Source organism: Eucyclogobius newberryi, unplaced genomic scaffold, assembly GCF_026437365.1.
Source record: "Eucyclogobius newberryi isolate DKJ021-1_F unplaced genomic scaffold, fEucNew1.0.hap1 SCAF_2, whole genome shotgun sequence".
Classification (NCBI taxonomy): domain Eukaryota; kingdom Metazoa; phylum Chordata; class Actinopteri; order Gobiiformes; family Gobiidae; genus Eucyclogobius; species Eucyclogobius newberryi.
In genome coordinates, this window is record NW_027315834.1 from 5,895,783 (window position 1) to 5,910,324 (window position 14,542).

The 14,542-nt window shown below is 38.8% G+C and overlaps 1 protein-coding gene across 2 annotated transcripts in view; it reads left to right on the forward strand.

Annotated features, from left to right (window-relative positions):
• The window catches only part of plxna4 (plexin A4), a 313,531-nt gene that overhangs the window by 269,989 nt on the left and 29,000 nt on the right, over window positions 1-14,542 (forward strand). For both annotated transcript variants that reach the window (XM_072454782.1, XM_072454783.1), the window contains exons 23-26: window positions 6,398-6,464; window positions 7,261-7,407; window positions 8,744-8,903; window positions 12,846-12,949. In XM_072454782.1, the coding sequence (XP_072310883.1) occupies window positions 6,398-6,464; window positions 7,261-7,407; window positions 8,744-8,903; window positions 12,846-12,949 (478 nt within the window). The remainder of the gene's footprint in view (window positions 1-6,397; window positions 6,465-7,260; window positions 7,408-8,743; window positions 8,904-12,845; window positions 12,950-14,542) is intronic.

A 14,542-nucleotide genomic window follows, 5' to 3' on the forward strand; every position in this document is an offset into this window, starting at 1 on the left:
CATAAGATCCTCTTTTAATAAGCAATGCCATTTGGGTATGTCCAACCATTGTGCACAGGGCGAAAATAGATGGATGGTAACAGGTTAATACAACTCAAGGTATGATTTTTTGAAAAGGGAAAAAGTGAAAACATTGTTAAAAGCTCAGTAAAGTCATTTTTGCATAATATGTGTCCTTGGATCTGAGGTCAAACAACTTCATCCCAAAGCCTTGTCCACGTCTGACCTTTAATTGCTCCGAAACTGGATTCAACACACATTTTAAAACACCGACGCTGGAGTCTAAACCTCTGACATGGAGCATAATTACATTTACATCAAAAAGTTTGCGAGTGATAGATGCGTGTCCTTATTCTGCTCGCTCTCGGGTCATTCCGTTTGTCCCCCCGTGTGTGTCTTTGTCTCTGTTTGCTCACTTATTCTGCCCGTCCGAACCCTGTGTACTCATTCCCCGCTGCTCCTGATTTTCTCCTCCCTCGACGCTCGTGCCACTTTTGTCGCTCCCGAACTATGTTTATCTTTCCTCCTTTCCAATACTCGCCCGCTCAATCTATAGTCCCCATCTAGCTCTCGCCGCTACTTCCCCGCTCCTCTGTTTGCTTGATTGCAAAATCGATGCTTAAAGTGCGTGAGCAGGTTTTCTCTGGCACAGCTTCAGAGCACGGTTACCACAGCCTCCTCATCCGAGATTAGAGAGGGGAGAAAGAAGGAGAGAGGGGGAAGAGAGAAAGAGAGAAGGAGAAATATGAAATAAAAGAGAGAGGGGGGCAGAGAGAGAAAGGGGGAGGAGCAAAGAATGAAAAAGGAGAGGAGAATAGAGAGAGATGTAGAGAGAGGAGAAAATAATGAAAAATGGAGAGAAGGGGAGCGAGAAAGGAAGAAAGAGAAGGAGGGAGGAGCAAAGAATGAAAAAGAGGGAGAAGGAGAGAGGGGAAGAGATGGAGAGAGGAGCAAGGAATGAACAAGAGAGAAGAAAGGAGAGAGGGGAAGAGAGAAAGGGAGAAGGAGAAATATGAAATAAAAGAGAGAGGGGGGCAGAGAGAGAAAGGGAAAGAGGGGGTGCAGGAGAGAGGAAGATAGAGAGAAAATCATAGAGAGAGGGGGATAGAGTTAGAGATGTAGTGAGAGGAGCAAATAATGAAAAAGAGAGAGAAAGGGAGGAGTAGAAAGAAATGGATGGGGGAAGAGTTAGAGATGTAGTGAGAGGAAATAAAGAGCAGAATCAAGAGGGGGGAGAGAGAAACGGCAGGAGATGAAAGAGGGAGAAAAAGTAAGGGAAATACAGAAAAAGAGGGAGTGTGCAGAGTGAATCCACACACAGAGCGCCATCTCTCCATCTGTCCCGTCTCAACCTGAGCTGGAGCACAAGCAGCAGCAGAAGTGAGCAAATGAGACTTCCTCAGCACCATCTGTCGCACTGCAGTCTGCTCCTGTGGCTCTTCTTTACTCCATTACAGCAGCTCCTCCTCGCCCAGCTCCTGTTCTGATGGAGGACACGGAGTCTACTGAAGATCACTTAAATGCGCCTTACCCAATATTTTCATGTAATAAAGTAGAATCTGTTTAGCCCCAGAATTGGTCACTTGGTCGACTGCAATATTTGATTCTCCCGAAGTAGGAAGTGTTAGCGAAGTAGCGTTAGCATGCTAATGTTTGTTAGCTTTAACTGGAATTCCGGAACCACCATGGACTTTGAAGTGAGTGAGTGGGACATTCCAGCTCCATGAGGCCCCATTTTTTTTCCTGTTTCCGTTCCTGTTTTTTCATAGTTTTTTAGTCAATTGGTATACAAAAATACCATGGAGTAACACATAAAAACAACTCCATCTACTTGTAAATACAATTTGCAGATGAATCATTTCCCAAAATAGTCTGTTGCATCCTTGGAGTCCGGGTTGATCATATCTGTCAGTGTTGCCAGATAGTGTGTGGCCAATGCATGCACTGTAGCTGCTTATCCTGCCAGGTGTTCTCTGTTCTACATCATTAGGAACACCCAGAGACCACTCTCACTGTTGGCGGCCAGGAACTCATTTGTGCCCAACATGCCACAGCGCATTTTACTTCATCCACATACAGAGTTATTCATCTACTACGGTTTGTTTAGCGAGATTAAAGACGTCGCTTATTTTTTTCGTCGATTACAATGTGGTATTTTCATTAGATTCCCGAATGTTTGAGCTGATCATTTAAATTTGAGACATGGCTCATGACTCTGCTATGACAGTTATCCAGTCATACCACAAAATACGCATATTATCAGTGCATTCCTTTGTCTGCATAGGACACTACAGGGCCACAGTATGTTCTGATGTCATCTGAGACGCAGTCATGTTAAAGGAGCACATGGTGAAACTTTTCTGGTGGAGATGTTATTGCTTTGCTTAGAATGTTCCACAGTATGGCATTAAACAGATCTGTGGAGAGGCGAGCCTGCTCACAGTAAAATTGCTTTAAACACTAGATAGCTAAGTTTAATGCCATACTGTGGAACACTCCAGGTTGGGTAATACATCTCCACTGAGGCAAACGAGTGGCAGAAAATTCTAAAGCCAATTTTAAATGTCTTGCTTAATTTTGTCATCATATTAAATACAAAATAAATACATTATAAAAAAATAAATAAAGATTGGCGTAAAAGTTCGAATTTCATCTTTTTCACCAAATGCAGTTTGGTGTGTGTAAGAGCTACTTAAAGAGTAGATCTTTATGTCTCTGTGGGAGAAACGGCCTTTGAAGTTACAAGGTCCCATGTAAATCTATGGATGAAAGTGGATTAAATGAAATAATTACACATTTTTAGGTGCTGATTAGACACTGTTCTTTATGATTTATCAAGGCTAAAGCATGTAGTTATTGTTAAGTTGTTAAGTGGTACACAATATTTTTTTTATCTCAGACTTTTCTGATGGAGAAAAAAAGAACCTCTTACTTGTGCCTGTGTCCACTAGGGCAGAACAATCTCTTGGAAACCTGTTAAAGAAACCCAGCGCCATATTCAGCCAAACGCATTTATTTTTTGTCCTTCCTGCATCTCCCTCCTCTCTCTTTCTCTCTTTGTCCATGCCCCTTTCACCCTTGATAGATGGGCTACATTTGTGGAAATAGAGAGGATTTTGGGGAGTGCATATGATTACAGAACTAAGAATAGGGCAGAGAGAGAGAGAGAGAGAGAGAGAGAGAGAGAGAGAGAGAGAGAGAGAGAGAGAGAGAGAGAGAGAGAGAGAGAGAGAGAGAGAGAGAGAGAGAGAGAGAGAGAGAGAGAGAGAGAGAGAGAGAGAGAGAGAGAGAGAGAGAGAGAGAGAGAGAGAGAGAGAGAGAGAGAGAGAGAGAGAGAAGAGAGAGAGAGAGAGAGAGAGAGAGAGAGAGAGAGAGAGAGAGAGCTTCATCTTGTGATAAACCTCCGTATTTCCACTGATGCTAACTTACATGCTGAGCTGCATAGCGAACCAAAGCTAGAGCACGTTAGCGTCAACTGTTTCCTGTTTATCGACGCGCAGCAAGACCAAAAATATCATACTATAACATCAGTGTATTACAGAAAGAGACGTCAGAACGCTGTTTAGAGGCGCAAGGTTTTATTCATCAGTTGAGTCAGTTGCTCACATAGCAGACCTTTGTGATACAAGACCTGTGCATGGAGGCGCGTTCCACCCTCAACTGAACTGTTCCAAAGCGCTCTGAAGCAAAGCCAGGGCCAATCAAATCGCGACTATAGCAGGGAGAAGAAAGGAAAGGATGTAGAGAGAGAAAGGGTTTGGAGAAAAAGAGAGGAAAGCAAATGAAGAGTAACCCGCTTGACCCTTCTAGCACTTTGGAGAGCGGCGACGTAGTGAAAACAGTGGGCACGGCGACAGGCAGGTGTTGTGGCGTGCAGAGTTGGTCTTCTGGACACTGGCCCCTCCCCTTCCTCCCTCTCTTGGCTGGGCACATGCAGAGACCCTTGGAGAGGCAGAGTGAATGGTGGCAGGTTGCAGTTGGCCACCGAAAGAACCGGACAAAACCCACAGTGGCACAATGGCACTAATCTTGAAATATTGATGCCTGTGTGAGAGCCAGGGCGCCAGGCTTGTGTTTATAGTGCGGTTATAGTGAGAAGTTACCTTGCACTGTAGGTCAGGAACAAATATAACATTTAGAGATATTAATCTGAAAATTGATTTGAAACTTCTGTAGTTTACTTGTGTATAATTACATGTTTTTCATCATGTTATGTTTTCATATGAATGAGGCAGTTTACGTATGAAAATTTGCTAAGATTGGTCATAATTGGTACATATATAGATTTAGCAAGGTTTACATTTCTTGCTTCATTTTTTTAATGTATTAGATATACAAAAATAAATACTGATGGGATTTTGGATATCCATATCGATATCTATCTGGAAATATTATTTTACAGTGACCTTTAGAAGGCATCTCTATTGATTGTTACAGAAACATAAATCAAAATACAAAAAGTAGTATTTGAATATTTAGTTACCTCTAGTTTTATTTTCAAAATAAGGTACTTTTGTTGCATCAATTCTTTTACTTGAGTACTTTACACATGTTTTGGTTATGAATATAGAAGAGATTTAAATGTTTATTTCTTACATCTTTATTTTTTGTACATGAAAGTATCACTTTAAAGGTGTTTAAGCGATTAAGTCACACCGGAGTAAAATACATAACAGAGAAGAAAAAACAGATATAAGTCGCACTGGAGTAAGACACATTTTTTGGGAGAAATGTATTTGATAAAATCCAAGACCAAGAACAGACATTTCATCTTGAAATGCAATTTAAAATAATAACAGATTAGAGAACATGAATAGATGTACGTATGCTAATGTAACACCTTCAGCTACATGAGGCACAGACAACGAACTGTGGTAAGTGTCTGGTATGTTAACGTAACATATTAACAGTTATTCAGATAACTATAGCATAAAGAACACGCCAACACGTCTACCAAAGCATCAGTATTACCCCAAATCACTAAATCCATTGAATTCTTCTTCCTCTGTGTCACTTCTGAACAACTGCGTAAACTTCGGAGGTAGAGGAAGTGCAGATTCTTCTTCTTAGAGCCTAGAGCGCCCTCTTGTGGTTGTCAGTGTGAAAATAACGGTGTTACTTTTAACTTGTACCAACTACTTTCTAATGCATCTCAGAGTTATGTTTTGCTACTAATATCCCTACTTGGATACAATTCCTGGCTACTCCCCACCGCTGCCTTGAGGAAAACTATAGTCAATGGATACCTGACACTCTCCTCCCTCTCTCCTCCTGCTCTCCTTTTCTCCCCTCACAACACCATCACCGCAGCCGCTGCTGTTCTGTTGTTTTCATGCACGCGTATTAGCCATTCACACAGGATCACTGGCACCACCGGCCCAGGTCACCACGCACGGCATTTTGCTACACCAGTGAAGCATGGATGCCAGGCGGAACAAGAAAGAAAGCCAGATGTATTCATTCACTTTCCTTTGTGCGCGGATCGGGTGTTCGTTGGCTGAATGGCGCGAGGGAGCGCCTGATAATGAGGCTTGTGTTATTACATCGCAACCTCTTACGACATCAGTCCGCTGGGATCAAATAAAGACTTTTAATTGCTTTGCTTCGTATTAATATCCCTATCGTTGATGTGGATTGGCTGCCCTTGGCGTGCCTGAGCATAAAAGCTAGCAAAAATTAAAGAAAACAAAGAAGATTGTTTGAAATGCCCCTGTATAGCATCTGGGGGAAATGGTTTTCCATTCAAGTCCTTTGGTAATTATGTTTAAGTAGTGAAAGTTAACTCCCAGAATACTGTATGTGCTGCTGACATTTAAAGGGCCTGTATTACGCCAACTTTGGATCTGTTATAATGTTGTTTCCTCAGCAAAAGCATATCTAGAGTTGGGTTTTGTTTCGTTCACACATGTTTAGCACAAAAATCCAGCATATTCAGGCTGTCTTCTTCTCTCAAAACACTCTGTTCTACCATGTGATGTCATAAAGTGATACTACAGGAAGTCCTCCACTCCGCCAGAATCATTTGGATCATTTAAGACCTGGAATTGACTACTGCTATTATTTTAGCTTTCGGTGGTAATCTCAACTGAACAAATGGGTAAAAATAAACAAATAAACAAATAAATAGATGAATAAATAAAGCAGCAACTCTGTTGTAGATTAAAGCAGTTCAGTTAAGCCTAACAATAGCTGCTCACTTTAAAAACAACCTCAAGACAGCCTAAAAATACAAGAAAAATACAAACACGTGTAACTCTGGTATATTTTTGATTCTAACATGGCTAAATGCTCACTGGAGTCAATTTTGCCTAATATGGTACATTTTATTTTGAAAATATGCGTGTGGTAATTCAATTTGCGAATTCAATGTGTGTTTGTCTTTCTATTTGTTTTGCAGAACTGAGTCTGTTGCAGAGAAAATGCTGACCAACTGGTTTACATTTCTTCTTTATAAGTTTCTAAAGGTAAAAAATATACATCATACACCCATTCCAAGTCATATCAGAATGCTGCTCCAAGTATTCACATTATATATAGAAGCAGTCATAAATTAGTGTATTGAAATAATGTTGTGTAATGCAATTATGGGCACAAGCCATTTTCAGTGTTCTGGTTGTGAGCCAATTCTTTCTGCAACTCACAGCATGTTTGGAGGCAAAATATTTGACAGATAGATTGTAAGTCTAGAAGAGAAACGGAATGAAAATGTTACCATTCAACCATTCTAAAATAGAATCATAAAAAACACACTGTGTTTTGTATAAAAATAAGTTGCTGAATGTGGTGGGGAGGAAATGCACAGATACTGCAACAAAACCACTTGATCTTTAGTTTCTAAATCGTATTAGCATCAGGTGCTAACATATTAGTGTTGCATTTAATGATTACAACAAGTCAGCAATCATTTTTTGGTTAGTCGAATAATCAAACAAATATTTCTATTGTACAATGAACATTTTTAAATTCTATATCAACCAAATAAAGGTTACTGAAGGTTTTCTGATATGACTAAAGTGATGGAAATGCTGCTGTCTTTGTTATAAAAAGGGTGTTTTTGTATGTGTTTTTAAGTCTGTTATAGCTCTGTTATATACTATAGTCTGTCCAGATATTGATTACGGTGATAAAAATAAGACTACATTGATGTTTAGCTCACTCTTGATTAGTCTTGCAGTGACATATAACCATAAGCATTTAAGATCTTTTTGTTTTGGGGGTGAATACATTTGTCATTCTCCTCCCTCCTCTCCGTGTGTGCAGGAGTGTGCGGGCGAGCCTCTCTTCTCCCTCTTCTGTGCCATCAAACAGCAGATGGAAAAAGGCCCCATTGACTCCATCACAGGAGAGGCGCGCTACTCTTTGAGCGAAGACAAGCTCATCAGACAGCAGATCGACTACAAGACACTGGTGAGAGCGGATACCTGCCCTGTATTGGTGGGGCCAAGTGGGGACTCTTAAAACACTTGCAGGGGCCAGGCCGGAGGAAGAGGGTGGTTACGGGTTGGCAGTCTCTAAAGTGCTACAGCAAATACAGTTGTCATTGCCGGGCTTGACATGAGGAGGGGGAACTAGAAGAGGGGGCACTAGAGGAGTGGTTTGAGACTAGAGCTGTCAAAAAAAGGGAGAACAGGTCATGCATGTTTATGTATTTGCATAAGGGTAGAACGGTGTATTTTGTTGCTGTACTGTTCTCTGTATTGAAGGGCTAGAGATGCATCTTTTATTGTGAATTTGTTTTTGTGATATTAACAATTTCAATATACATGTATACATTTAGCAGTGAGGTCATAAGGGTCTATCGGTAACACTTTATGATAACGAAACCTTTAGTTAGCCTTAAAGGTGGTATGGACGATTTTTTTTCAGCAATTTTTTTATCATATTTCCTCGTGGCGTGGATAAATCATTTGTCCTGCCACGTATCAATCATAAAACGCACCTACCGTTCACCTGCAGCTGCGTCAGGCTCGTCCCCACGTTTCCACGTGCCTAAGCGCATGGATCTATCATAATATAGTTCCCTCAGTGTACGGGGCAAAATGAAGACGGAGAAAGACAGTTCGAGCTGACAGAAATCTACGGGAGACGAGCGATGCGATGCGCTCCGTTGCGCTAATAAACAAAAGCACGTGTGTGTTGTATCGGTCCGCACGGGGGAGTGCGCATGCGCACTTCCGCCTGCGTTCTCAAATCGCCGAAAAATCGTCCATACCGCCTTTAATAAAGCATGAACTTAATTCATAATGAACATATAGTTTAGTCAGATTTATTCAGGCCTAGAAACTACTTAAATGAGGGGTTAGGATTTATGGTTAGAGAATTTATTAAGTAGTTACTGAGGCTGAAATGTTTCTTATAAATTATTTGTACATGCTTTATTAAAGTTATTCAAAGTCCAGATATCTATTAATCCTATATGTTTTTATTAGTTTGTGGAATTTATTATTTATTGTTTTACCAGCCATGGATAAGGATTCCCTCAGAGTGGTTTGTAATCAGGTCTGGGACACCAGAGGAGTCCCAGACCTCACTTCCTGATGGGGCATACACATTTAGCCTTTTGATTTGAATTCACTATAGCCACTCCCCCATATGAAAATATGGATTTATTATATGTATATATATATATATATATATATATATATATATATATATATATATATATATATATATATATATATATATATATAAAAGGTTTAAGTATATAATATCTTTGTTTTTTTTCAATTTTTTTGTCCATCAGGTGGTGAACTGCATCCACCCGGAGAACGAGAAGAGCCCGGAGATCCAGGTGAAAGTGCTGAACTGTGACACCATCAGCCAGGTCAAGGAGAAGATCCTAGATGCCATCTACAAGAACGTGCCCTACTCGCACCGACTAAAGGCTTCAGACATGGACCTAGGTATGAGATAATACTGTGTTTACCTCTAGCTTTTATGGGTGCCTTGAAAAGCGGACAATGTATTATTAATAATTCGGGGTGAGATGATACCCACAAGACGAGTCCAGACACGCAAGTTGGTTGTTTCAGCTCAGTTTATTTATTCATGAACTATCGCTTGCGGCTCTAGGCCAAATTCCTTAATGAAACGTTGCCAAAACACTTTGAATTGAATCAACAACTTAGCACTTAGTTTGCAAGTGTCTACAATGGGCACAAATGTAATTGGTGTTACAAAAATATTATTACCAATTCATTGCAAAACGAATGAATATACTTGTAAATGTCAAGTCACCATTGACAGATAGATTGTAAGTCTAGAAGACTTCATAATGCACCCATATCTTGTACTTTTTCATATCCGTTTAGTAAAGCAACTCAAACTCTACTCGCCTAATGATTGTTATAGAGGCTCTGCTGCTTTATATGGAGAGCAGGGTTTGTAATCTCCCTGGAGATTGGACTTCCTGGCTGTTTTGTTCAGACATCCCAAATTTGTCATTGATCGACACTTGTCAACTTCAGTGTGAGTCACTTGATTGATTGGCTAATCAATAAGAGCCATTTCCTCCTAATCCTTTTGCGTTGTGTGCTTTCTCTCTATGGGCACTCCGTCTTTGTATTAAATTCGGCTTTTTTTATTGTTTCCTCTGGTAATCTCAGCAGGCTTTTGTTGGTTGTAATGATTGGTGCATGTTTAGCTATCACTTGCAAAATAGTTTGGCTACATTGTCCCTGCATCAGTTATAGTTTCAGAACGAGTTAGAGCTGCGTCACTGGAGGTCCAGAATGTGCAGAAGATGGTGATTCGATTCATGTCATTCTTGGGTATGGAAATAGTTAACAATATTACTTGATTTGAAAATGTTGATTACTTTTTACTGTTTGAATGCAGAAGGCTCCGGGTGGAACCTCAAACCCTCCAAACTTGGTACGGTCCCAGTAAAGCTGCAAATTTGTAGCATGTGTCCCTGCGGAAGATATTTTCTATTCTTGTATCATTCAGAACAAAATATATAACTTTTTCACTCAAGTGTTTTGAAGTAAATAAATATATGAGTCCGATTCAGAAAACTTTATTGACCCCAAAATTCATTCACACCACAACAAACGATATTTGCGATATGTCGTTTCTCTAATTCAATTAAATGTATTTTTGTAAAACCACAGCAGTAGTTGCCTCAGGGGGAGACAGTGTATTAGTGTTAATTAATGCACAACATGTGGAGCAACAAACATAAAGCCGATGCGTTTTTTCCTCACCATAATACGTTAATAAATTAATGTAAGTATGAAAGTATTATAAGTATTCAGGATGCAGTACTCTGATTAGACCATATCTTACTAAATACAGTACAATTGCCAATTTTTATTTGTCCTTATTTGTTTCTCCCAGAAGGGTCTGTCATTGAGCACTTGTCACCACTTTGTGCTTGCACCCTTTATTGGGACAAGTTAAGTTTTCCTTTCTTTTATTACACAGTAGACCTACCCAAGTCGGGCTAGTCCATCACAGAGATAGAAAGAGAATTACAAAATGGCCGTTCACCTGTGTAAATAAATATCCCGAGCCGCGCGGCAGACCTTCAGAAAGGAGCAGTGATTGGAATGCGTGATAAGGTTAATGGCATCGCGGCAGAGCTGTCCCGGGACCCACTGCGAAGAAGTGTTGTTATTCCAGGTGTTGTTTTTGAATTCCCCCCAGGCTCCGGGCACCGTACCCTGCAGAGGTTGGGACAAGATAGAGAGTGAGAACACAGAAGCAGTGTGGTGGGGTGTGTGTATGCGGCTCGCGCTACTGTCCCATACGTCTCTGAGGAATACAACAGTCCCCTCCAGCCTCTCACTCCTCACTTTGGGCTTTCGCTAACTCCCCAAAGCCCTTATCTGTTTGGAAATGTGCAAGCTGATACATTCACAATGCAGGCACACATATGCAAGGGGTTCTGCATTATTTTTGGTCGCTCAGGTTGTTGTTTTTAGTATTTCAAGCTACGACTGGTCATTTCCCTTCTTCTTTCATCCGTTCTTCATTTCATTAGGTTGTTAATTTGAATGTTGATACGTTCATTCCTATAGCAGTCGCCATATTTGACATTTCTCCATCTCAGATTTTTTACAATTAATTAATTACAATATTACATGCTGATATGTTCTTTAATAATTCATTTTAACTTATACAAACCTTAGTGTCCTCAAGAGGCAATTTTTCTTTGGCAAAAACTAGATGATGATTAAAAACACCACTATGTTTAACATTAATTATTATTATTTCTTCATTTATTTTAATCATTATAAGCTTAATAACAAACTTTCTGGTGTAAAACAGACCCATAATTAAAGGAGCATTATAATGTTTTTTTTGTATGTTTTTTGCGTAATACTTAACTATAACATAAATATATAATCATCGATCCTTATATAATTATTATATCCCGGTATTTTCCATTTGTCTTTCAGTTGCTTTCTTTATATTTCGTTTTATTTTATTATCAGTTGCTTTCTAAAACCTCAACAGGCGACCACCAGCCAACATCATTTGCATCTTTATGGGAAACACGTTACTGTAACGACAAAAACAACAAGCAAATCTTCAAATCTTTGTTGTTGTTTTTTTCTCAATTCCCCGACACATTTGTGGTCAATCCTCCAAAGACGGGCTTCATTATGTGCGCCTGTGATTGCTGCTTTGTTTAGCTGTTTGTGATCAGAATCAAAGATGACGCTCGTGGCTAACGCTAGCGGGAGGCACGGCGAGGAGCGGACCGCGATGTGATGTGTGCAACAAAACCGTTTCTAAATTTTGATGTCATTTGCTAAGGATTGGAATTGGAATAAAGGCAAGTTTGGAAAGAGTAGGAACAGGATATACAAGCATGTAATGGGAGAATCTTACTATCAAATCTAAATGTGTAACCCTAACCCTAGAGATTATGGTATGTGTTGGTTCAAACCCTATTATTTTATTCCTTTTTCACTTTAGCACTGTTTGGACAGGGTTTGTTTTACCTAGGGACATCTGTAAACTTGAAAATATTCCACAACGTCTGTTATTTTGTGAGTTTCCGCGCAGGAGAATCAATGGATGTAATTCACTTGTTTTCACAGACTCTAATCCGGAAATGATGGACTGGGCAACACATTGAAATATATATAATACAAGAAACCTTTTCATTCACTCATACTGCTCAATTTTAGCTTAGTCTTTAGCATTATTTACCTGTAATGTAGCGTAAAACATCGCTCCCCACCACAATCAGAACGACATATTTGTCATTCATCCATTCATACTGACACAGCCCCTCAAGCCAAACCTAAACTAAACCGCACAGACGTTTTAATTTGATATTAGCTTCAATGCACAGACAAAAAACAGTCCAAACCACAGAAATGAGCATCACACGGGACTGAAATTATTGCCAATGTCAGTGAATAATAAGAAGAAGATTCACAAGGAACTTTCTTCAGTGCAACATGAAACAGCAATATAATAGTACCGTAATATTATAGAAAATAGGAGAAAATAAAAATAAATAAAAGATAAATAATAATAAATATAATAATAATAATAATAATAATGAGACATGAATAAAAAAATAACTTAACTAAATAAGATTAAAAATACACTTATACTAAATACTTTACAATTTCACAAACACAGATTTGCACAGGACTAGAAACACAGATGATGTTCGTAATTATTACAATTTCCCTGAGGTCCATGGTGAAACTGATCCCGTCTGAAAAGGGCTTTAGAATCGTAAAAGTGGCTATTGTTTTTACGCTGTATCTATTATCGTAAAATGTATACATATTTTTGAAGAAAGAACGGCTCTGCTATACTATACCACTATATGCTTTTATTGTACGGAGAGCTTTAAAATGCTTGTGTTTGCCCCGCAGAATGGCGCCAAGGCAGAGGACAGCGGATGATTCTGCAGGACGAGGACATTACCACTAAAATTGAAGCGGATTGGAAGAGACTGAACCTGCTTTGCCATTATCAGGTACACCATTTGCTCACATTATCTTTCATTTTTCATACGCGGCAAAACACAAGGTTCTTCTTGTTAACATTCAGAGCGACACAGGCTACGTACTTACAGCTAAAGACCTGACTAAAGGAGGACAGATGTGGAGGCAGATGTGAAAAATACTATTTCCTATTACGTTTTCAGGTAAAAGACGGTGTCGCTAGAGCTCTACTATCTGTGTGGAGCTCGTAGAAACACCAAGTATGACAGATTATTGGATTAATTATACATATATGAATTAAAAATATGTAAGTTATATTGTAAACGACTTAAGGGTTTGGGGTGAACATATTATGTGAGTTTATAACGATTATTTATGATGGAACCTTAGATTTCTTTCATTCGAATGCATTCTAATCCAATAGTATGTGCAAAAAAGAGTAAAGCTTGAATTGAAATGACTTAATTTTGCTTCTAAAATGTCACAATTATTATGGTAACACTTTATTTTTAGGCACTTATGTTTTGTTCTTAAGGTTGAATACATTGTGACTTGAATATTCACGATTATTGATTAACTGACTGAACTTAATTGAGGGCAAGCACTACAGACATTGGAAATCATTTACCAAATCAATGTATGTTATTGTCAGTTAGTAAAAAAACATCATATAAAAACGTATTGCAAATTAAGGTTGAGCATTAATTTTTTGTATATTTTTTCAATTCCTAAATTAATCATCACAAATGTCAAATGTGAACATATTTCGATAACGATAATTTTTTAAGCTAATGCCAGGATGCTATAGATATATTTGACTATAATTGTTTCTTCATTGCATCTTTCCTTTAAATAATTCCCAAAAAACATCCCCCACAAACAGAATGAAAAGTTTTTGTTAAATAAAACCAAACTGTAGCTACGAGCAACAAAACGGCCTTCACCATAACAGATCTGTCTCCATTAATGAGGGACATTAGGTCTTTTTTCGTCTGCGCGTCTGTTTCTCCTTCACTGCAGCTGTTTGCCTTTAGACTTTCTCTATAATGTTATTCTACAAATGCCACTCCTCCTTGGCTCATTTCATTAAGGCCCTTTGTGTTGGTCTTGTGTCCGTTCATTGTGTAAGAGCAGTGATCATCCTGCATGTTCAGGAGGGAAACGGCCACATCCAGAGCCAAAAAAACCTCACTTTTCATATATCAGTATATTTTTATAAAGGGGTTTTAATGGTGAAAATTAGGACCATTGCCAACTACTAAATATTAGAATTTATGAATGGCAAAAATCCTCCAAATCCCATCCGTCACATAGACTCTAAAACACATATAAAAAGACAGTAGCGTTACTAAATCAAATTGTCTAACTATTTCAGATTTGCATGAAAAACATTGTCCGGAATAACTGTGATCTTCTATCTAGAAGCCTTCAGTCGCCATAGTTCATCTTTATATGGTTGAAAATGTATTTAAAAAGTCTCAATGTACAACTAAATAATCTTTTAACTGGTCGACTACGAGAAAAGACACTGTTGCAGTAACATACAGTGGGAGTTGTATTTACATATTAAGTGCATTTTTCTCATAAACTCAAATAAACTCATGAATATTGTAAAATTATCATTA